The 25,859-nt window shown below is 35.2% G+C and overlaps 1 protein-coding gene across 9 annotated transcripts in view; it reads left to right on the top strand.

The window, feature by feature from the left end:
• The window catches only part of LOC128218016 (serine/threonine-protein kinase WNK1-like), a 70,308-nt gene extending 49,097 nt beyond the window's left edge, over positions 1-21,211 (top strand). For 7 of the 9 annotated variants that reach the window (XM_052925516.1, XM_052925514.1, XM_052925517.1 and 4 more), the window contains 7 exons: positions 811-894; positions 6,805-6,971; positions 8,661-8,871; positions 11,387-11,590; positions 12,024-14,639; positions 17,336-17,406; positions 17,996-21,211. In XM_052925516.1, the coding sequence (XP_052781476.1) occupies positions 811-894; positions 6,805-6,971; positions 8,661-8,871; positions 11,387-11,590; positions 12,024-14,639; positions 17,336-17,406; positions 17,996-18,752 (4,110 nt within the window). In that variant the 3' untranslated portion in view covers positions 18,753-21,211. The remainder of the gene's footprint in view (positions 1-810; positions 895-6,804; positions 6,972-8,660; positions 8,872-11,386; positions 11,591-12,023; positions 14,640-17,335; positions 17,407-17,995) is intronic. The other 2 variants (XM_052925521.1, XM_052925520.1) reach the window with 2 other exon arrangements.
• The last annotated feature ends 4,648 nt before the right edge of the window (positions 21,212-25,859 follow it).

Here is a 25,859-nt window from a genome sequence, read left to right as displayed (position 1 = left end):
TTGTAATGTTTAACATTTACGCCATTTTAGATCTTTCTGTCCCTAAACATTATTGGGGCTTTTGCCAAATTTTCTTCTAAGAGCTTTGCCAGATTTTTGCCCTTGTATAAACGCTAGGAGCATAATTGATATTTTCCCACCCTTGACATCTAATCGGTGCTTCAGTCATATTTTTTGTTTCTGACAAAGTTATCGGGGCTTCAGTCATATTTTCCGTTACTGACAAAGTTATCGGGGCTTCAGTCATATTTTCCGTTACTGACAAAGTTATCGGGGCTTCAGTCATATTTTCCGTTACTGACAAAGTTATCGGGGCTTCAGTCATATTTTCCGTTACTGACAAAGTTATCGGGGCTTCAGTCATATTTTCCGTTACTGACAAAGTTATCGGGGCTTCAGTCATATTTTCCGTTACTGACAAAGTTATCGGGGCTTCAGTCATATTTTCCGTTACTGACAAAGTTATCGGGGCTTCAGTCATATTTTCCGTTACTGACAAAGTTATCGGGGCTTCAGTCATATTTTCCGTTACTGACAAAGTTATCGGGGCTTCAGTCATATTTTCCGTTACTGACAAAGTTATCGGGGCTTCAGTCATATTTTCCGTTACTGACAAAGTTATCGGGGCTTCAGTCATATTTTCCGTTACTGACAAAGTTATCGGGGCTCCAGTCATATTTTCCGTTCATGACAAAGGTATCGGGGCTTCAGTCATATTTTTCGTCCCTGACAAAATTATCATGGCTTCTGTCATAGTTCCCGTCTCTGACAAAATTATCGGGGCTTCTGTCACTGCTTGTTCCTTTTTAGCCTGAACCCAAGTCGTCCCCGAGCAAATCTAAAAACAAGCAGATAAGTCGGAGTGCCTCGACTCAAAGCAGGCTCCATAAGAAGGTGTGTGTTTTTCTATGATCCCTACAAGCGTTTTTCTCCACACTTGGTAGATCTGCATGTTGTCTGATCTGCAGTTCTTTTCACCGCCCACTTGATGTTCTGCATTTCTCTACTTAGCCAAAACTAGATTTGCATGACATTTGTGTCTCAGTTTTTGTGACACATGGCTTATTTCTGTTTTGCCTTTAGTATAACATTTTGCTGAAACCCATTTAGTTATTAACTGCCGCTTGCCTGTTCTTCTCTTTAAGGCTGCAACTAATATACCAATTTCAACTAACATTTTGTTTTTTTGCAGCCAAAGTTTGCATGACTTAGTATTCTTATAGGAAAATTGCAAGTGTTGACTCAATCATCCCTGATAATTATTTTAACTAAAATGCTAGAAAATAATCAATCACTCTTGATTAAACCACACTAGTGTTTGCTTTTTAGCTTGTAGTTGAAAATTATGCATAATGATTGTATGTGTATATTCGTTGTAAATTATATTTGATATTGTCAAACATCCAGACTTGTAGGTAGGAGTGCCAAGTATTTATATTGGCTACTAACCCAATAATTTAGTCATATGCATATAGTTTTGTGCTTGATGTCTACTGTTATAGTTTTCTTTAAATTTCGAGGTATTTCTTCAAAATCCTCATTTTCAGCAAGGTAACTCTTGCTTAAATAATTATTGAGATATGCCTCTTTTTAATGAAAAATGATAGACTTGCAATGAAGTTCACTATGTGGCATTCTTGTTCTTGTCATAAATATAGTTATATTTTTAAGCGAAATATTTGTAATTTAAGCAGTGATGTATAACTTTAATATCACAATGGCAAATATTAAAGCAAGATTTTATTTTTTTAAGTGTTTAAATAGGACCACTTCTCTCTACCTCTCTATGTCTATATATATATATGTATATTTTATTGAACACCAGACATATTTCCACAATAGTAATTGGCTGGAATGTCGAAAATTCCAATTTATTACCAGATAATGTGTCGCCTCTTGCAGTATGAAATGTGCATAACAGCATACTGCTATTCTGTCAGACTTTCAAATGGTATGTCCCGAGAGTATGTTTTTCGGCTAACAGATGACGAAATTTGTAGCTAGGGAAATAACCAAATTTCTCCTTTTTCACTTTTACATCACTTTTTTCTTAATGTGTACAGTATCCATTATTTTGCGACATGCTTAATTAACATTAAAAAGACTCTAAGGGTACTATACTGTATTGTTTTGTGCGACATATGCCAGTCTAGCCATGGAATTGTATTATATGTTTTACCTAATAATGTAATGAAGTCTGATAAATGTAGATGTCTGTTTCCGGCTCTGGGTTTCTCCTATTGTTAACGATCCAACAATATGTGCTACTGGATCATCGTTACTGACTGTACCATGTTGAAGAGTTTTCCATTGTTTTCATCTGAATAATTACCCCATATTCGAATGGCAACAAGTAGGCAGAGTTGAACTATTCAGTATCCAGCATGCGAATACAATACAAAGCTGTTAACTTATACTTCATACTAGTTATTGAACTTTGTCCTTGACAACAACAAAAATTAGTACAAAACCCCCGTGATTGAAATTAACCTCTTGCACTGAAGTGCTTATTAGCACTGGTTTATAATTTCAATAACTCTGGAAGTATACATATTAGACTGAATATCAAAATATTTTGCCTTGAATTATGATATTCTTGCTATAAGTAGGTTTAACTTACACAAATTCTTTTTAGCTCAATTATGCCAGGATGAAAGTCTGTATACTGGTCTTTGCACGTGCACAATTTTACTGCTGCGTAAACACTATTTTGCTATTTGATTGAAAATCTTGTCAGTTGTTTTTTACAACTCGAGGTGTGAAATGCTTAGTTAGGATTACTTCTGGTTTGATAAAACGAGCTGACAAAACTCGTGGTTTTTCAATTCATAGTTTGTATATCTGACATAATGAAATTATTAACATTTACATCTCGTTGAAGATGTTAATGTGGGGTTTAGTTTCGAAATGAGTAGGCTTGGTTTTTCAAAGCAAAGTAAATTTCAGAGAAAAAAGTAAAAAAAAGTTTGAAACAATACCTTGAAAATGTAATGTCATTTTAATCAAATTAACCAAATATCATATGTTGCGTAATATTATTTTGTAACAGCTGTTTCATGTACAATCAATATATTGATAACATTTCTGTCATAATCAAGTGGAAAATGTATGATATGTAATGTACTTAACTGATGCAGAACTCATAAATTTGGTGATGTCATTTCCTTCCATATTTCTTATGGCTGTTTCAGATAGATTTATAGATTCAACTATAAATCTATGCACATATCTTTAACAGCCGTAAGAAATATATAAGCCATATATGTATTTATATATATGAATATGTGTAAAAAGTGAACAGTTTTATTTTATTTTATTTTCTTAAATGTCAAGAATGTTAAATTTTTGGTGAATTTTGACAATTTTATGTCATTGAAAAATAAATATCAAATTGCGCAATATCTCGAGCCAGGGGCATTAACATTACCTTTGTTATCAGTTTAAAAGAATAAAATAAGGATAAAACCTTCTGTCTGTGTCTGGTGGTCCTCTTAGTCATACTGTAGACTTTTAATACCGATATTTTATTTTTATTGGCATATAGTTTGGTAGATTAAGTTTAGTTGCTTTGAATATTTTTCATTGCTTTGCTTTTTTTGAGCGATTTCAATGTTATGTTGAATTTGCATGGCTTGTCAAAAATAAGATGTTCTAGTTAATTTTGTAATGGTTTGGTAGAATGATTAGTGTTTTGGGCATTTTGATTAAATATTTATTATTGGAGGTTTTGTACTGTATATTGTAAAAAAAATGTTAATGGTTTACATACAATAGTTTAATACACATCTCTTGTAACTCTAGCTTAACTTGCATGATTGTATAACTTTAAATCTCATGAAATGTCAATCGATTTCTTGTTTTTCAGATTTCAAATGTCACTCAAACTAAAACATGAACATAACAACCTCAAGTACAAACATTTACACAGTTCATGGAAGGGAAATTTAACATACAAAAACAAAAATGTCATCCATATTTTTCCTCATTTCAAACTTTGTCATTTTGTTATTGTTATTCAAGCTTCTTGTTTTAAGGCGTTCGATGTATAACTAATATTGACAGTTTATAGAAATATTGGCGGAATTGCTGATGAAATTCTAATAGCATAGAAAGGACGCAGGCAGTTTTTAAGACGAGAATTGGGGGTAAAAAAGTGCATCCTATGCATGATATAATACTGTATCCATTTTTGCAATCTTTTAAGTTCTAGAAAGTGTAATCGTAATTTACATATTTATTTTTTTACGTATATTTTTCTTCTCATGAAACCTTATTAAAATATACCAAATTGATATGAGGGTTACCTGGGGCTGTTATCATTAAACTTTTTAAGTTATTTCTTAACTTTAGTCAATTTTCTAAAATGTGCATAGTCATATTAAAAGAAAAGTATATTAGTATTTTTAACAGAAATGTATGTATTTTGATAAAACAATTGAAATTAAGTATTTGAGATATTCTTAAGTTATTATAACATATGATGAGAGAGATACTTAAGTTTGGAAAATGACTGAAGATGTTTTATGAATATGAATACCGTGCCAGGCATTCTAAATTCCCAGTAAGTACATCAGATGCCTTAATTTCACTTTAAACCTTTTCACTTTCAACCATTGTATAGTTGTTGGAAAACTTGAATGACACTAGTATACATCATATAAGTTTCAGGAAGTTTTGTCAGCAAATTATAACCTTGTTTAATTTCACACACTAAATGCAAAATTGACAGAGCAAGAATAAATTTGGGGTTTTGTCTATAAAAAGTTAAATATAAAAAAATCTATTCAAAAAAATGTGATACTTCAGTACATGCATTTAAAACCAGTACATGCATTTAAAGATAAATTTAATAGATGTTTTGCCACTTTAGCGCTTCCAGGCAGTATAAAGTTTCATATTTAGTCTCTCATCGTAAGTGAAAATTAATGAATTTTATTGTCTTGCAATGCATGTTAGATATTTAAAAGGGTCAATGAGGAGTGGCCTTGTCAGTGAGACGGTAAATAAAGTACTTAAAGACTTAATAAACAAACTGTCACAGGAAAATCTTCCTTAAGCAGGTACAATTTTTTGTAAAGCTTAGAGTTTATTAAGTAATTTCTTAATGAAAAAGTAATCTTAGGGAGCGAAGTGAACGTAGTTTCTTACTTTATAAATTCTAACTGACTTTGTGTTAGAACCTTCAAAATTGCATCAGCTTTAAATTTAAGACGTGCAAAAAGACCTGTCAGTCACTCCATGGTGGGACAATGCAATATTGTGATGTCAATTAAATCAGCAATGACACAGAAATTGCCCCTTTCCTGATATCGATTCAGAGCGTGGCTATATGCACATGCGTAGTTATAACAATTTACTAAAACATGATGAGTTGTCTTCGGTAATAAGAAATGATTCTTTACAAATAAGATTATTGAACATTTTAAATATCTAGTGCCCCAGATTGGCTGAAAAAAATGTAGGGCAAACACTAATGTTATATATTTACACCTCAACTTCCATTCCTTAAATGAACTGCCTTTCGGCAATTGCGTTCATCAATCGATGAACGCAACATCTTCGGATATGTTCGGATCGTAATTCATTGCATAACAATATACATGAAAGCTATTGATCTTGTTATTGGTTGTATTGTGTCTGCAGGTCCCGTAAAATATAGATCAACATTTTTAAAAGTGTTAGTTTATTATATTTTTAATATATTGGTACCAGAAGTGTTTCAATTTTATGTTTTAAAGTGATTTCAAGTGGTTGATCTTTTCCCGCGTTATTGTGACGTCATTTGAAAAACATGTTTCCGTTATAGTCGGGTCGTTCTATTTACAGAATGGGTAAGAACGGATTACTGAAAGGTTTTCTTAAATGAAATGAAGTACTTTTTTAACAATTCTTGAATGAAAAAATGAACTATTGGTGTAAATATAAGGAATGAATTGCGGGGTTGATGTCATTATCGGGGATATGAACGCAATTGGGTTGGTCAAAGTACGCGTGGAGTCCTTCGGACTCCACACACATTGACCAACCCAATTGCGTTCATACCCAGATAATGACATCAACCCTGCAATTCATTCCTTAAATTAAGGCAAATAAATTACTCATATCCATGAATCTTAAATATATTGCAAACAACAGGAGACTTAGTTTATTACTGTAACAGATGGGAATCAACGTGTCTAGCATGGGTGAATAAATTAACACACAATCGTAGGTGAATAAATGAATACAGATTCAGGAATTCTTCATAGCTGAATTATACTATCCATATGCAGAAAAAATGTGTCATAACTATACTACCATTAAAAACACATATTACCTCACAACAAACCAGCTGTTACCTCACTGAATACTTATAACCCTACAAGCTTCCAAAAGCACATAAAAAATTACCTTCCTTAGAAAACACCTATAACCTCACAACACACCCACCAAATACCTCATGAAATACCTATATCACTTAAAAACACCAGCTGGTACCTCACTTTATTATCATACAAAATCCCTAAACCTCACCAAATAAATGGCCTATTTTCTCACAAATCACCTATTACATCAAAGAGACATAATATTACCTCCAAGAGACACCTATTACTGCCATGGCACCCATCACCTCAAAGAGACAATTGTTACCTCAATGAAACACACATTACCTCAAAATAGACCTATCATCGCAAACACCACAAATACCTCAAAAAAGACCTATCGACACATACAACACCTAATACCTCGCAATTCACCTATAATATATAAAAACAACACCCAAACTACATTTCTTACCAACATCCCTCCATTATATTATTTCAGGCGGCAGGGCTGGGCCATCTTGATATCTCCAGCGCCCAGCAATTACAGCCGGGCCACTCCCTCTCTTCCACACCCTCTGGAGGGGCCGGGTCAGACTCTGCAGGTCCTGGGCTGGTAAACAGCCAGTCTCTCACCCAGCTGGATGATGTTCAGTCCAATCGGGAGAGGTAGGAAAGATTTGGCATGCTATGATTTGTAAATGTAAAAAATGTTTAGTAGAATTATGGAAAGGACCATGCTTTAGGCTGTAACGGAGGGAGCTCAGAATCTACTGGTTGTTTGCTGGTTTGCCAGTCCTTCCGGTAGCTGGATAATCTTCTGTCAAACGGAAGGAGAGGTAGGTCTCTGCAGTTTAAGTTCATCATTAAAAGTCTTTGTAGCAATTTTGTACCTTCGAGACATGGCAGACAACGCGAAAACTTTTTCTTCTTCACAGGACATTGCGACAGGTAAACACTGAAAGTTTACCCGTCGCACCAAATTTTTACCTGTCGCAATGTTACAAACAGTATTCAGTTACATCCGCCTAAACCTTGATTTTAAGCCTCTTTTTTAAATAAGTTTTGTAATTCCCCATTATAACAGGTTTAGATCTTTTTGGTTAGATTTGTCCTACAGTACTATAATAAATTACAAAAAAAGCCAAACATAATGTAACAAAAAATCAATATTCGGATCTTATAAATGTCATAATTTTTTTCATCCCTTGCCTCCCAAAAAAAACTCATATCTGGTTCGTCTACCCATGGAACAGCTAGATCTTACTCTTTTAATTCATCTTTAAATTAAAGATACAATACGGTTATAAAATGTAACGAATTGTACTACAAGTCAAACTCAGGCACAACATTTATGCAAAAACGAAAGTAGAGTTCTTGTTATTGGCAATGTTAAACAGAGCGGAAAGAAAGTCAGCTCAGTATATTAATCATCATATTTGAATTAACACGATTGCTGAGAACCACTTCATACGGAATTTTGTAATTTTCGAACATTTCTGTAAAATAAAAGTATTAGAGTCGAGCTGAAATCGGAACCTTACGCGTTTTATCGGCTTTAACGGAAACATGTCGAAACGGGGTTTACAAATAGTGAAACACGGATTAACACGCTGAATAATCATGATATAAAAATAACTCTGAACATTTATTTAGAAACTGAAAGTAAATTTTCCGAAAATTAAACGGTGCAGACTTTAAAGCGACAGTCCGCAAATTGGGCAAATTAGCCATGAAAAAAAAATAAAATTCATCTATGTGTTGATAAGCATTCCTGACTGACGAATCCAAAAAAAATTTGGTTCAAATCGACCTAGAAATGAGTTTTTCGTGTCATTTTCAATATCTCTTCTTAACTATCGGCCCCCGAGAGTTAACAGTTATATAAATAGAAAAAACAGTGGGATTCCAAAGTTCTTGCGCATGCGCAGGGCGATACTATTTCCCGGTCTCTCCTCGTAAAATCCGGTCTCATCCGGTCTCATAATTCCCGGTTCATATTTTCAGTTCAGTCGGTCTGAAACAATGTGGAACTTATTAAAAACTTTTGAAATACGGTTACTTTTGCGGACTGTCGCTTTAATTTTCACCGGACATTGTGACCGACCAAACCAAAAGTTGAAATATACCGGACATGTCTGACTGTCCGACGGACATTCGCATTGTCTGACATGGTCAGCAGTAGAACTGCACTGTGTTCAAAATTGCTCTTTAATTACTGATGAAACGGCTCCTGATTTGGTATTCAAAGATATGATCTTCCCTTCAACATATACATGTATACTATCACCTCAATTGTACAAAAAATAGCCATCTTCTGTAAGCTTCGGATGAATCAACGCCGTACATATTTTCTAGTGAAAGCGAGAGCACAGTCACCAAGGGTGAAGAGCGGAAACGCAAGCCAAGGGGTAAACGGCGCAAGACAGTGGACAAATTCCCATGTCTTACTATCCTGTCCTATGAGGGTGACGAGGTGGAATGTCTGCTAGAACTACCGAATAGAAATGCTGTCACCTTCAAGTTTGCGATTGAGATCGATAAGCCGGAGGAGATTGCTGAAAGTCTGGTAAGAGATTTCTTCAAGTTAAACTGTTGAAATGGAAATGGCTGGGATGACAGGTAAATGGGTCTCCAGATTCCCACACAACCCAAGACAACCTTCTTAACATTCAACATTTGGTAAATTGTGCAATCAGAACACTGGATCAAAACAATGTTGTAATGACTGGTTTAACAATCATTGTAAAACGAACAAGTGTAAACTAGCTATACTAGAAAAGAAGTGTTAACCAAAGCAGAAATAAAAATTTAAATTTTCAGTCCAAATGCTTTAAGTAATTATTAATAGTCAAATTTACATATATCTGTATGTGTGTGGGTTGATCTTATACACCTGTGCAAGATCTTAAATTACAGATTTTTTTTTTTTGAAGTTCTTAAAGCCAGAAACTATTTTGGGGGCTCTATTCAGTCTGTTGAAAGCTTCTCATTACCCTACTACCTCAAAGTAAAGTACTACCTTATAGTAAAAGCAAAAGGTGCTGAAAGAAATGCTTTCTGTTACAGTTTTATTGAAACACCCCTAGCAACAAAAAAGATTCAAATTATGCCAACTTTGGTTACAATGTATTTTTTTTTAAATTTAATATGATTATGTTGTTTTGATGGTTTATAGGGATTTATCAGTGAAAATCAAATGATAGTTCAATGTTTTAAAAAGTGAAAATAACATGTTCATACTTTTCACTGTTTTCATATTTAAGCCTGTTCTGTTAACCAAATAAAACATAAGATCATACCAGGATGTGACACAAAATCAATGAAGTCATTTACTAAATGAGGTTAAGTTCACATGTACAGTTTGGTTCATTTTTCGTATAAAATGCGATTAAATGTCTCTTAATACCACTTTTGAGCATATAATACAATTTTTATGCCCCCGAAGGTGGGCATGTTAAAATCGCACCGTCCGTCCGTCTGTCCGTCCATCCGTCCGACTCAGTTACTCAGAATATTATGGACAGATTTTAAAATAACTTGCCACATGTGTTCAGCATACCAAAACGACGTGTCGCGTGCAAGATCCGTGTCCCTATTTCTTAGGTCAAGGTCACACTTAGTGTTTATTCACAATGGAATGCTGCATATAACGACATAGAGTATAGGTTGTCGTGTCTGGGCTGTAACTTTCCCTTGTATGGACAGATTATAAAATAACTTAGGACATGTGTTTGAATTACCAAGACGATGTGTCGGGTGCAAGACCCGTATCCCTACCTCTTAGGTCAAGGTCACACTTAGTGTTTATTCACAATGGAATGCTGCATATAAGAGCGTTTATTCACAATGGAATGCTGCATATAAGGATATAGAGTATAGGTTGTCGTGTCCGGGCTGTAACTTTCCCTTGTATGGACAGATTTTAAAATAACTTGCCACATGTGTTCAACATACCAAGACAACGTGTCCCGTGCAAGAACCGTGTTCCTACCTCTAATGTCAAGGTCACACTTAGGTGTTAATTCACAATGGAATGCTGCATATAATGACAAAGAGTATAGATTGTCGTGTCCGGGCTGTAACTTTCCCTTGTATGGACAGATTTTAAAATAACTTGCCACATGTGTTCGGCATACCAAGACGACGTGTCGCGTGCAAAATCCTTGTCCCTATTTCTTAGGTCAAGGTCACACTTAGTGTTTATTCACAATGGAATGCTGCATATAACGACATAGAGTATAGGTTGTCGTGTCCCGGCTGTAACTTTCCCTTGTATGGACAGATTATAAAATAACTTGGCACATGTGTTTGAATTACCAAGACGATGTGTCGGGTGCAAGACCCGTGTCCCTACCTCTAATGTCAAGGTCACACTAAGTGTTTATTCACAATGGAATGCTGCATATAAGGACATAGAGTATAGGTTGTCGTGTCCGGGCTGTAACTTTCCCTTGTATGGACAGAATTTAAAATAACTTGCCACATGTGTTCGACATACCAAGACAACGTGTCGCGTGCAAGAACCGTGTCCCTATCTCTAAGGTCAAGGTCACACTAAGGTGTTTATTCACAATGGAGTGCTGCATATAAGGATACAGAGTATTGGTTGTTATGTCCGGGCTGTAACTTTTTCTTGTATGGACAGATTTTAAAACTACTTGCCACATGTGTTCGACATACCAAGACGACGTGTCACGTGCAAGACCCATGTCCCTACCTCTAAGGTGAAAGATACACTTTGTGTTTATTCACAATAGAATGCTGAATGTAAGGACATAAGAATGCATACTTGCCATATGTATTTCTTTTCATGTACTGACCTTGTTCACATTCAATGTCACATTCGTGGGCATTCGTCACATACTGTGACAGTTCTTGTTTTATATTTGTTTTAGTATAAAATCTATTTCACTGCGTGAACACCAAAAGTGAATATTTCACTCCTGGCTACGCCACTTGTGAAATATAGCTTTTGGTGCTCACTCAGTAAAAAGTATTACTATCTTCCACTAAAATAAATGATTATCCTCTAAATATTTAATTACATTAAAACAGAAGCTAATGGGCCTTGTAACTTCTAGGTGCAGGAGGACTTGCTACTTGAGTACCAAGCCAGCTTTGTGATTAGCCTGCTACAGAAGGCCATATCAATGGTGAATGAAGACCCAGTCACCTCAAAGAACGTTATGCTGTTCATAACAGACACGCCCACTTCTAGCCCAACCCAGCACAGAAAGGAATTTAAGATCCCAGAGAGCAAGGACCCTGCAAAGGAGATGGCTAAGGTGGGAAACTCAGGGTTCTAGATTAAGATAGGAAGATATTAAGATATATATGGAAACGTAATGGATTAATTAGAGTCAAAGAAGTTACTAGGAGTTTTATCAGTAATAGTTCCGGTTTCTATGACGCAGGAAATAGACTTTTGTATTATTCAATATTCTTCCAGCTTTTGTGAAATAAAGGTTTAAAAAATAAGTTTTTAACTGTTTAAGGTATGACACTTATAAATATCATATATACGAAAGAGATATGAAGAATGTAATTGAGGAATACCTCAGAGTATTGGAACAATATAGTGTGTAGAAATTTTTAAGTAATGATAAAGTATAAACTATGATCTACATGGGATAATAACAATCAAAATCAATAAAACTTATTCATTCTTAGATGAAGATACAAACTCTGATTAAATTGTGTGCTCTTTCATATTTGCAGAAGCTTCAATATGATAGTGATGCCTCTGAAAAAGCTGCTGAAGAGAAGATTCAAGAAGAAAGACTCCGTCCAAAGATCTCCATGAAAACCCGCCATCCTAGTGGGGAATGTGAAGACAAAGAATCCACGAGAGTCATTGAAAGCAAACGGAGAAGTTTCTACGTTTCCAAAGTAGTTGAAAGCATTGCTATAACCGATAAGATTCAAGAAGATGTAGAAACAGAAGAAACTTCGGCTACACAGCTTGCTGTTGGGGCGACAGAGGGTCATGAAGTGCAGCAGTCCCAAGACACACAGCATACCTCCGTACATCCCCCTCCAAGCAGTATGTCTCACTCTCAGCATTTTCAGTCAGATGGTGAATTCTCTGCGGTGTCTGATTCTGAAAAGAGCACAAAGTCAATCGGGAAAGGGACAGTTCCTGTGAATATTGGAGACCTGCAAGAAAAACTTGTGCAGTTGACAGGTGCCGGGTCTGTTTCTCAGTATCCTCTTGAGAGTCATAGTCCGGTTCCTTCTGATGATGGGGGTTCGACAATTTCCCACATATCCCAAGGGCACTCTACCCTGTCTCATCAGCAATCTTCGCATCAGAACAGTGTTGATAAGCCAACTCATCCGAGTGAAAGTACAACCTCCTTGCAGTCAATGTCTGAGAGGTCGCAGGCTGGGAGCCATGCCTCACACCAGCAACAGTCAGTACATCAGACAGGAGGTGGCAGTCAACAGTCTGGCAAGATGCCCCAGCAGAACACTGTCCCCCAACAACAGAGCTCTTCTGCGGTACTGCCACAGCCGAGTCATCAGTCTCAAACGTCAACAACACAACAGCAACAATCGCAACAGCATTTACAGCAACAGCAAGCCCCTGTTACGCAGCCCTCAGAGATGGGTAACATGCAACAACAAGGGATGTATAACCAACAGATGCCTGGGATGCCATACTTTCAAATGATGCCTCAGATGTTTAATTATCCACATCAGCATCAACAGCATCAGCAACAGCCTATGATGCCATTTCATCAAGATCAGGTGCAATATATGAACATGCCTGTTCCTTATATCATGACATACGTACAAGGACAGAATCAAATGCAACCAATGTTTATGGTTATGCCAAATCAGATGCCATTTTTTGGAGCCTCGCAAAATGTACATCAACAGCAAATGCAGTCCGAAACAAACACAGAGCAAGCACAAACTTCGCCACCAAGCACTCCACCTCAAGCCAGAAAACAGCCCAGTACTGATATTCCATGTGACGCTGGTGGCGGTTCTGATGCTCAGTCTCCAGCTCCAATTAGGGAAAATTACAGTTTAAATAGTCTTGAACAAGAGTTGATTAAGAAACTCCACGGAAGACCTAGGAAAGATATTCCACTGGCAGCTGTGGGGGCAAGTGGGTTTGGTTTGAATGATAGCTTCTCTACGACAACATCAGAACATGGTGGTACAAGGCTGCATGAAGATAAACCACAGTGGACTCAGTCTATGGAAAGCTTAGCCAGTATGCATAGTGAACCAGCTGACTTAAACGAAACTCTGAAAAAAGTAGATGAAGAAGGTGAACAACAGCATTATAAGACTGTAGGTTCAACTCCAAGTACACAAAGCCCAATGAAAACTTCTACACCTGATAAAAATGTGGCGAAAAAGCTGAGATTTCAAGTGAGTCGAGTTGAAGATGATCCTTTGAAATTGAATGATATGGAAAGTGGGAAAGATGATGTTGATGCTAGTTTAAGTAAACTGGATGATGATGGTGAGACTGTTGGACAAATTGTTGAGGAGACCGAAAAGCCAAAAAGTGTTCATGATTCTGATAATATTCCTAAAAAGAAACCTAATCGGTTTGGTAGATTTTCTGTGATGAAAGTTAATGATGATAAAGTCAATAATAGTGGGAAAGAAGATGTACCAGAAGAAAATGTATCAGAAACATTGCCAGTAGAAATTGTTAATGACAATGCATTAGATAGACCTTTGCCTGTGATAAACGTTAACAATCCAGCATTGTCAGAAGATGATGCAAGGGGTTTGAAAATTGGAATTGGTGAATTTGAAAACAAGGAAAGCAGAAGAAAGGATGAGGATAATCTGGATGATACGCAAGATCAAGAAAAGAAAATATCAGTAAGTAACTTGCAACTGCATGATTTACCTTACCGTAAGAAAAGTATGTCATTCTTTGAGGGAAACGAGTCTCCCATGATTTCCAGCAACACCTGTAGCAGTTTTTATAACACCCACATGGATAGGTACAAAATTGCTAGTAGACGTAGAACTAAGTCTCTAGGTTCTATATCCCCGTGGGCGAGATCCTTTGGTTCCATGGGCAGTAGGCAATCTTCATTCGGGACCCAGACCCACCAGCACACGCAGTATGGCGACGGTGAAACTCCCTCTCCCTCCCCTTCCCCCATACACGACGATAGGGGATTCCCCGATAGTATATTTGACATAATGTCAGTTGTTGGTGAGTCCTCGATCTCATCTGATGAATTGGAGAGTAAAGTTTGGCAAGAGGATGGACAGGAATCCGGAATTGATTCAGAACCACGGCCGGTCAGTAGGATGAGGCCGGCTCGCCCGTTGCTTGTTAGACAGTGTAGGAAGGTAAATAATGCTGAAGCACTCTAGCTAGCCAACAGATGGGGGCATGTGGCTGCTTGCAGATGTATTTAACACCTGATCACTATGTGTGTGTTATGGCTTACATTTGGAATTAGAGCGCTAAAATAAATAAAGCCGTGCTGCTAATACTTTGTTCTAAAAGCTAGAATGTCCTTTGGTTTTTTGTGTTCTATGTTGTGAAATTTAGTCCATAGATCTAATAAAGAAAATATTTCAAAGCCATTATGTTACAGATTACATTTTGAATTTTGGTAAATAAAAGGACAATTTAATGTTCCTTTAAAATGGGCTTCACCAAAGTTGCTTTAATGGTAGGCAGGAAAAGTTTAGCAATCTGTTTCGTGTGTTTGAGAATTTAACTTTGTAATTTATAAGCCTTAACCAAGCTTGTGATCAGTGTGTTAGTACGATGAATTCCCATCCATAATCCCTACTAACACAAACAAAGATATATGAGAGAAGAAAAATAACAGAGGGGCGGCTGGTTTGTATGGCACATTATACTGTAATACATGGATATCATCATTTACTGTCATATCTTGATTTCACCAGTGATACTGCTTTGATTGAAACTGATTCTCAAATGTTACCAATTTGATTCCTAAAAGTTACTTGATTTCCTTAAATTGAACTGATTTGATTCCCTAAGTAACACTGATTTGATTCCCTTTATGTTACTGACTTTATTTTCTAAATTAGACTAATTTCAGTCCTTAAAGATAAATTATTTGAATCCCTAAATGTTACTGATTTGATTCCCATATTGTTACTGCTTTCAGATTCCCTAAATATAACTGATTGTGTGTGCTTAAAGATATCCCTAAATGCTACTGATTTGATTCCCTAAATATAACTGACTTGAAAGAAGTGAAATCTTCAAGATTAAGAGATAATGCAGAATGAACAAACCACTAAGGATTATCATAAGTGTAAAAAGATGGTAATTTAAATTTAAAATTGTCTCTATATGTAATAAACATGTGAAAAGATACTGTGCTTATCTAAGAACCAGTGGTCAAAATTAGCACAAACCCGCAAGCCACACACTGGTAAACGCTTTCCGGGCTTTCTCAAATCCTGGATTTTATACAGCAGGGCTTGTTCAGATTGTTAATGCCCAGCAGTAGGGTTGGAATTCGTGCTTGTTTCCATGACTGAAGAACATGCGTGCTCTGCTAGGGCAAAATATCATGTCATTAATTTTGATATTTCTTGAATATTTTATGATTATTCAATTGTCATGAGCCACAGATTGGCATTAAACAGCGCCATAGTACAAACATGTAGGATTTGAACACTAACCCTAAAAAGGTATTGCAGTAAATGATGATTATTCCTGGAAAAAACCCACAATAATGTTGACTTACCCTCAAATAATCCTGTATCCGAGGTAAGGTGGTAACCTGTATATGTAAGGAAGGTGGAAGAAATTTATAGGAATTTGTCCGCAGCTTTCCCAGTATATTATTGGCTTGCTAAGTAGATTTGTTCTTGTGTATAATGTATTATTTTTACAGCACAATTTATATAATTATGATGTATGTGTTATATTTAGAGCTTAAGGTATTAGCACTTATTAATTTATATGTAAGATTTTTCTTAGTATCATGTAATTTTGATATATTTTATTTATTCTTATTAACAACAAAATCGGTATATTTATTACAAATAACACAATTTTTTGCATGCATTGCAAGGGATTTTTTAAACTTCATCCAAAAAAAATATTTGTATAAATTCTTCTAACATAATGTCAAGCAAATGTTAAGTATGATAAGTGACAAATGTCAAGCTATTACATATCAAAATTTTCTGGTAATTTTAAAAAGTCTTTCTAAAACCTCATTTGGACTAGAAAGCCTAAAAACACAACTAGGTGGTTGAAAGAATTATTACAAATTTTGAATAAGCTCTACAGACATTTTACCAGACAGAGTAGAAATTGACCTAACTTCGACCTACATGTCATAATTGTAATATAAATCTGGTTTTAGCTAAAGCATTATTGAAGGTTGGTGCACCCAGCCCAGGTTTGGTAGCCACCATCTGCCCTCATGGAGACTAGCATGTGCAACCACTTGCAAACAAAAGAAATAAATGCTTAAGATATTCATACATTTTTTTGTTTTGATTAAACCTTATGATTATATATAGATACAAACTTAACATACATGTATTTGGGAGTTAAAACCTAACATAGCTTTAATAAAACACTTTCTAACATTTTCAAACATTTTCTGTGAAAAAATGTCCAAATCTGTCACAGCCTGACACAGTGAGCCATTTTCACCCTTAACACCCTGTCCATCTTCTGCAGCTCCCTGTCCTTTTTAAAACCTGGATAAAACCTTATATGTACATTAGTACTAGGTTTTAAAAAGGACTTGGTGCTGAAGCAGCTGGTCAGGGTACACAGGGAGGAAGGGGTGCATTGTGTCAGGCTGTGAACATTTGAACAAAAATATAAGAAGTCTTGTTTATTGAAGGCTTCAAATGTCAAATATGTTTAGTTTATCTTGTGCATTTAATTCTATGAAGGCAAGAGGGGGTGCAAAATACTGGACTCCATGTGGTCCAGGTGCTACCAAAAAAAGACAAGGTACACTAGCACCCTTCCATAACTCTGTTAAAAGGCTATATTAAAATACTGAATTTACCATTTACTCCGCTGATTTCAGGACAGTGACAGTCAACAGCAGGAGTTGTTGAAGCTTTCACAGGATCTAGAATATCAACAGTTGATTATAAGGTGAGATTTTGTGATCTTATGTAAGGGTTAAAGGTTTTTTGAATGTACTTACAAAAAATAGTTTAATGCAGCACAGTCACAACCATTAATTTTGTGAAAGTACATACTAAAAATTAAAGTTTTTTAAGTGTTTCTACATTATATAATGTAAATTACCCACTGACTGGGCCAGCCACTGTTTATATCTACCACTTCACCTGATTAAATTCAACAACGCTGACTGATGATTACCTGAAATAATTGTATTGGAAAACTGGAAAAATGCTGCCCTCTCATTGGCTAATATATAATGTTGACCATTAATTACTTGTAAAACAACAGTTCAAATGATACCAAAGTCATAAATGTAAAATTTGCAATGCTTTAATTGATTTTATGATTTGTTTTTTTTTCCCACAGAAATGAAACGCATTTACCACAATTTAATTGGTAAACAAATTATTTAAAATGTGTACTATAGTAAAACAGTTGTACTTGCATATTATAAGGGGAAAGTGGATTAGATATTTAATGCAGTTTTAAGATAGCCTGTGCAATAATCAATCTGTTTCTTTGTGTTTGCATTAATAATGATTTAAACTTTACACAGACAATCTCAAGAAAGAGAAGCTCTTCAGAAGAAGCATCAAGTTGAGATTGAAGAATTCATAAAGTTGAAGGGCTATTCCTTACCAGCTTCACCGCTACTTTCCACAGCCAGCGGGAGTCTAACAACGCCGATACTTAGTCCGCTAAGCATCAGTAACATACCAAATCCTCCACCTCTGCCAGCATCCCTGATGTCTGTGCACTTACGCGCTGGTGAGAACTATCCAGTTTTCTCTGTAGCGCAACCAAGACCTGGCAGTAAGGGAAGTGCTGGGTCGTTTAATGAGGAACTGTTTCAATGTTGGCAAAATTTTACTACTAAACAGTATGGAGGTAGAAGCGCTGGTGAAAACATGCATGAACAAGTGAGTCGAAATTCAGTGGTGGTTTCTAGCGAACCGTTCGATCCAATAAACAGTCCAAGGGTATTGTTCACATCTGCGGGAGACAGTGGAAGAATTTCTGATGTCGATTGTCAAGATTCGATTGCTCAAACTAGTGGCCAGTCTACAAATGTTATTCCTAGTTCACAGTTTCTCGTGTCGGGTAACCACCTGTATAATTACTATCCTGGAAATGCTTTGCCTACTTTCGCTACTTTGCCTTCCCCTTTCGCGCCTCAACAGAGCGTAGGAGCCGGACTTCTACCTATGACTTCGCATGAGACAGTTTTACCCGTAACAACTTCTGCATCTTCTGGTTTGACTGTAGAAACCAGCTCCGTGAGAACTGTTCCCTCGACGAAACCACAGTCATGAAAAAATGGTGATTTGGACGGGAAAATTGATTTTCTGACTTCAGTGGTGAATGTCTTGCGGTTTTGTTCCAAAGTGAAGCTAAGTTTGAAGATAATACTACTTGTCTTTCATTATTGCCTAGCAATTTCAACTAATTCATATTTTCGAAGATGTTAGCTATAGAACAAAACAATGCAAGAGGAATTGAAATGATTAAGATGTGATTACATATGGAAAGAGATTATTTGTGTATGACTTTGTTAAGTATTAGGTGTACCAGTGCGAGAGATTGGAAGTTCAGGTTATAATTATCATAGCATGCTTGAATGGTGTAAGGGTTAATCATGAGTGTGGTGATAGGAAAAATATCCGCATTTTGTCTCGGAAATATAACACAGTGCCATTATGAAATTCAATGCCTTCATTTCATTAGATGTGAAACTATGATTTCGGTCTACAAACTTTGTATATTTGTAACAGCATTTAGATTGCAATTTGTATAAATTTTAAATTGACTATTTCATTTTGCAATTCATAAGTCCGACAAAGGATGCGAATTGTCAGCGGATTATTTTTTAACTGTTTAAAAAAATTAACTGGTTGCTTTTGGTGGTTTCTTTATTTTTTGTTATTATTCACTCTAGAGATTCTTTCAAATTTGAAATAAGGAGAGCCCTCAAAAGGGCTTCTAAAAAGTCAGTTTAGCTCCTGGGGCAGGGTGCTTCACCTCCTTAACCCCCATTGAGGGCCTAAAGTGCTGCCCAAACACATCAAAAAGGTAACAGCCCTTTGACTACCAGGGCAATCAAATCCCTTAGTCTTTTATTCATGCTTTTTCGCTACAAACTGTATTTATTTTGTTCAGAAGAAAATGAAAGCATCATTATGAAAGCAGAAACATTGTACATGATGTAAATGATTAGTATGTTTAAAAAGTTGTTAAGGTTTTGATTTAATATTTAGTAAGCAAAGTTTTGCTTTACTGCTGCCCGAGATTGTTTCGCTAGCTGTGATAATAGTAATTGATGTAACATATATGATTACCTTCATGTATAGATTTTTGCGTAAAAAAATGATAGGATTTTTCATACTTGGATAAATTTTCTCATTTAATGTCAAAGATTAAGAGGAGAAGATTAAAATAGATGTCGAGTATTTTTTTTTTTTTACTTTACCATAAAATGGGCTGTAAATTATTTTGGGGTAGTGGATTCATTATATTATTGGACAAATATCCATGAACAATCATTACTTTATACATGTATACATTGTGCTTTACTTATGACATACTTATTTCTTCAAATAAGTGTTTCGGCTTCGTGCAATTTATGAAAACAAATGTCAGGATTTATAGCTTTATATTGAAAAACTTGCAGCAATATTGTATGTTGGTTTACAATTGAACGTTTTGGGTAGTAGATTACATTTATTTCCTGCTTTTTAGTGGTTTATTTAAAAAGTAAAGGTGATAAAACTTTCTGGAAAGCTTAACTTCGCTGTGAAAAAGCAATGTTTACACAAACAATGCTGGAAAGAAAAATAAATGACCTCATTTCTGCTTTTACATCATTTGGCTTAAATATTCACAATTTCCCTATAATTATGAATTATTTATTATTTTTCGTGAATTTTAAGCATGAAATAATATATTTCAACTTGTTCACACCAAAGTCACTCATGAAACATAACACTATATGTTAAGAAACATAAAAAGGCCAAAATTAATGTCATGTTTGTCAGGCACAGCTTTCTTTTAACCTGATGGAGGTCAGCGTCAATATTCACTAACTTCTTGGGTCGGAAGTTTCAGAATCAGACTAAAAAAAAATGTATTTTTTAAATGTTTCAAACGATCTAAAATATGACTAATTTTGACCAGAGTTGATTGCCTGATTGTAGAGCAAATTATGTGTAATACATGCATCAATTTTTACTATCTTTGCTCCTTTAATAGCATTTACAACATAATTAAAATTGAGCTTGACTGAGTCTGGGTCTTAAATTCAGGCTCAGGATGTTGGTGAAAATCGGTCCAGAATTTCATTGTTTTTTTTTTTACTAACATATTTTTTATATCTAAATTAATTATGTCTAAGTAGACAATTTAAAAACAAGCATTGGTTGAATAAAATAAGATATAAAAATTATTGTTAAAAAAATCAATGTGGCAGTGTCTGAGAAACTTAACATTTTATATTTGGCCTATTGCTGACTTAAGTATATGTGCATTGATTATTCATTGATTATATAAACAGCATGATGAAATGTGTTTCTGTATATTTGTGGACAACATATGTATGTTTATTTAGCAATAATGATCAGTGGAGCGGTCATTTTTATGTTTTGACAAAAAGTGCTAAGGACATAGTATTGTTTATAGAGTTTTATTTCTTTTTTTAATTTATTTTGAATTGTTGACAGTATTTTGATTGAAGGAAAGCTGTATAATAATGTTTCTGAACTAAAGATGAGAAAAGACATTATATATATTTGTGTAACTTCGTAATTCATAAGATGCATACATTTGCTTTAATTTTGTGGTTTATCAACAAGCCAAAGTTGATATAATTATGTACCGGTAACATAATGGTTATAAGCGTAGGGGGGGGGGGGGGGGGGGGGATTTTAGTACATTATACTGCCAAAATTTGAATCCCAAATTTATACTGATTTTTACAGTAGATAGTATGCTGAATATGATAAAAAATATTCCCTTAATACTAAAGATCATACCATATTAAGTTTGTGATAATAAATGTAAGTCCATTACAGACTGGTTTCATGAATATCCTGAAATTCAAATAAAAAAGATATAAGATTTTACCTGATTAGTTTCACCTTTTCTATTTCTAGTCTGTGATCATTTATCCTAGCATATTATCTATCGTAAAACTTGGTTGTCAAGTAGGAGCTAAAGCAATTTGGTTGACAAGCATCAGCTGAAGCATTTGGGCAGATAATAAAGCATTTCTATAGGAGAATTTACAGGTTTGACTAAAGCTTCTCTTTTTTGTTCGACTTTGAATGTAAAATCTCTTGTACCAGTAAATGTCAATAACTCTATCATACTGTTCAAAGGCATTATTTTCAACAATTATGATGAACCATGTAATATTCAGAAAGTTGTGGTAGATTAAATTAAATATTTTGAATTCCTGTCATTTTTATCATGAAGTGAATAAGATTTTAGTCTGATCGGTATTTTTGCAGTTATTTGCTGGTAGTTTGAACAGTCATTTTTGTGTGAAACATCATCCTAGACTTTATTTCCGTGCTGAAAACAGTTTTCGCCAATAAATTGACGATTACATTTTTGTGGTGCTAAGAAAATGATTGATAAACAAACTTCCTCAAATGTATAGCCATGCTTGCATGGAGAGGGGAATAACTGCTTATTTTGAATAGAAGAAATAATGTATGGATGTGTATAAATGTAGCGTACAGTACTTTTCACAGACTTTATATTAATAAATATTTGCTGAAAACTCTTGAAAATTCTAGTCTACCAAACCACAAAGTATTGTTCAGTTAAATTGGAAACTTTTTAGCACAATTTTCTTTTCATTTATCTAAGATTAAGCTGATGGCTCAGAACTTTGTTATAGTTAACGACCTGATTAACGAGGTCGTTGTTACCTTTTTAACGTGAAAGACAAGTGCAGCTGAAACAGTTATTGCGAGCACACTGCAGGTCACAAGTGTATCAGAGCATTAAAGATTTGAAAGTTAACAACGAATATGTTGACAACATTGTTTACTTTAACAAAGTTCTGGACAACCGGCCAATTTTGTCTCACTCAAGCTTTTTATCAAACGACCAGCATTAGAATTAATTTGTGATTTACTTGTCAAAATGTATTTGATTACTACGCTTTATGTCATTCATAATATTGATAGCGTAAATGTATAGCATACCTACTTAAGGTTAAAATAAATGAGTTCAGTGTTTGGGCATTTGTAATAAATTCATTGAACAATGTTTCAACATTTAAAACTTACAAAGATCTTTTTTTTCTTTGTAGACAACCTTGCCATTAAGGTGTAAGAAAAAAGTGTTTGAAATTAGGTGACGGACATGTTCTTTCTACAATTAATCTGACTTTAACATCTCTTAACATATTGATAATTTGTTTTCAGAAATAAATACCATTATTATTATAACATTGCATGCTGTGATAATAGCTATACATACAGTGCACCCAAATGGTTTCATTGCTTCTTTTCAAACACAATATAATCTTCACCAAAGTTTTATTATTCTTTAAGGCCATAACTTGAATGGTCTACCAGTAAAATGTGACAACATTTGTGAGTACTTCTGTTATAAGGAACTATAAGCCTATCTATGTGTAATACTTATTAGCCTTTTGGCTTTAAGAGGACAGTTTGTCACAGTTGTTAGCACCAGAACAAAACATCCCGTGGACAAAACATCCCATATCATTTTTTTCTAGTTCGACAAAGTCTCCTGCATCATTTTGAAAAGTATCCTGGACATTCCTTAAATTTTTGTCATTATGGTCACACATTTATCACCACAACAAAGGTGGTTTTTCACAAATTATTAAACTGGTTTCTAAATGTAAATGATTGTTACCTAACTGTTAATAGGCTTTGAGTGCCAAAATAATCTTGAATGTTTTGTCCATATGATGACAAAACGATGTGGGAGGTTTTGTCCACGCTGTCAAAATGTTTTGGGAGGTTTTGTCAACCCTGTTAAAATGTGGGAGGCTTTGTCCACCTAGTTAAAAATGGCATGGGACCTTTATCCATGGGATGTTTTGTCCTAATTCGTTAGCACCACTGATTTGAACAGTAAGTTAAACTTCTAAATAGAACCACTGAAGGTCATTGGTTTAATAGCTCTGAGTAACTCATGTTTTTTTCTAGATGATTTGAAGATTGCAGTAGGATTTGGAATTTAGAGGTTTTATTTTAGAAATTATAGAAACTTCATAAGTTACTCTTCAAGAGCATTTAGAGAATATTAAACTGCAAAACTGACTGGCTTGCTTGGCATTTGGACATTTCTTGTGAAAGATCAAACACCTTATAAAAACACAGAATTAACTTTCCTTGTTAGGAGACACAAGTTATGTTCACCTTATTAACAGCTCTTTATTTCAATGAATAGAAATGTGATAAAAAAAATTGAAGAAATTGGCGCTTAAACTCAAAACAAGATGTCTGTGTTGTACAAGAAGTGAGTTAGTTTTGTTATAAATCTAAGCTTCATATTGAAGTTAATATTGAGCGTTTGTTATTGTGCATTGTTTAGATAGATAAAACTGGAATATTGAGAAAATTAGAACCAAAAAATGTAATATTCGGGAAAAACATCTAAAATCAGGAAGATTGCTGTAAAAACATTAAGATTGCTGAACTCGATAAGGAAAGTTCTTGAAACTGCAGGAGTGTAGATGCTTTCAAAAAAGCTCAAGACACTTTATTCATATACAGTGTAGTCCTTTTTTGCAGATAACATTGCCTGAATTTGCACTTAAATCTGTACAAAAACCTTAAATTTCTGGATAGTTGTTGAACTAGCCAGGCAAAACAACGCAGTTTATAGTGCGGCAATTTACAATATCTGCAAGAAGGCCTTTTAATGTTTAAACATGGAATTACAAGAGAAAAGCATTTTTTAAGATAAATTCTGATCAGTAAAACATTTAAATTGCTGTTGAATCTTTATTTTGTTATAATTAAAAAAAAAGAAACCTGACAGTGTATACTCTGTATTTATGGCATGCATAACACTTTATATATTGGAAGATATATAATTACATTATTTAAGATCTGTGTACAGTTGATTTGAATATGAAAATGTCTCGGATGTGATTTTAAAACTTGATGAGATTGGGGGCAATACATTGCAAATCCTTTATGAACACTCTTTTATCATTATGAAAATATATTAATGCGCCCTTTAATAAAGTGTGCTACAAAGATATGTGTTGTTGTTGTACTTGTCTGAAACGAGAACTACCAGCGGATGCCAACGTTCGTCTTTTCTGTTGACCCAAGGTGCATAACTCAATAATTATGTTACCTCGATTGATACCTTGCTTGTGTCACATACGCCCATTGCCATTGTACACAGGTGTACCAAGTTTCATGATGATATTTTTAAATGATTTCTAACATACTGCCCAATATTGAAGTTTTTACACTAAAGTCAATGGACACAACAATTAAGTGCAGCAGCTATCAAAAATGCTTTGACAATAACTGTTTGTTGAGCTTAGGTGCGGTGAGCAAGACAATGGTGGTTCTGTGTATGTGCATGTGTGCATCTGCCTGGACTGAATTTGTCAGGGCTGACTCTTGACCATGCATTATAGGATTTTATTGTCCAGGCTGTTTGTTGACCAGGCATAGGATTTCAAAAAACTTGAAGGTTCACCATGATTAGGCGGCATGTCGCTCACAACACCAGATCTGTACCTCAAAGGTCAAGGTCAATGTTAAAAGTCAAATGTTAAAGTGATCCTTGTTCAGGCTGTATCTTGACCATGCATTATAGGATTTTAAACCAAAAAAAGCCATGGAGGTTCACTATGATAAGGCGACATGTCTCGCTCCAAACCCAGGTCTGTACCCCAAAGGTCAAGGTTAGAAGTCAAAACTTGAAATAAACGCTGTCTGGGTTGCATCTTGACCATGCATAATAGGATTTTATCAAATAAAAAAAGCCATGAAGTTTCATCATGATGAGTAGGTGTGTGGCGCACAAGACCCAGATCTTTTCCTCAAAGATTAAGGTCACACTTAAAGATTTAATCTCAAAATCATTACTGTTGATATGACTGGTCTGGAGTGAGCCTTTTCCATACATTACAGAATTTCAAAAAAACACCATGGAGGTTCACCATGCTGAGGCGTGGTTTTGCAGGTAAACATAATTGTTCAGCACCATGTTATACACTGTTGCAAAGGCATGGAAGAGCATTGAGTGTCAAAGGCTCTTTCAACGAGCATGACATGTCGCAATATAGTTTTGAGCTTATAAAAGCAAGTGCAGGTCAGTTTATACATGACAAAGGTGGTGTGAGCACCACCAGGGGGGCCTCTCCGTGACCTCTCAATGTGATTCTGTCTATCTGCATCGGTCACCACCGGGCC

The sequence above is a fragment of the Mya arenaria genome, chromosome 14 (assembly GCF_026914265.1).
Source record: "Mya arenaria isolate MELC-2E11 chromosome 14, ASM2691426v1".
NCBI lineage: Eukaryota > Metazoa > Mollusca > Bivalvia > Myida > Myidae > Mya > Mya arenaria.
Note: the sequence above shows the minus strand (reverse complement) of the source record. Positions and strands in the feature narration are given on the sequence as shown.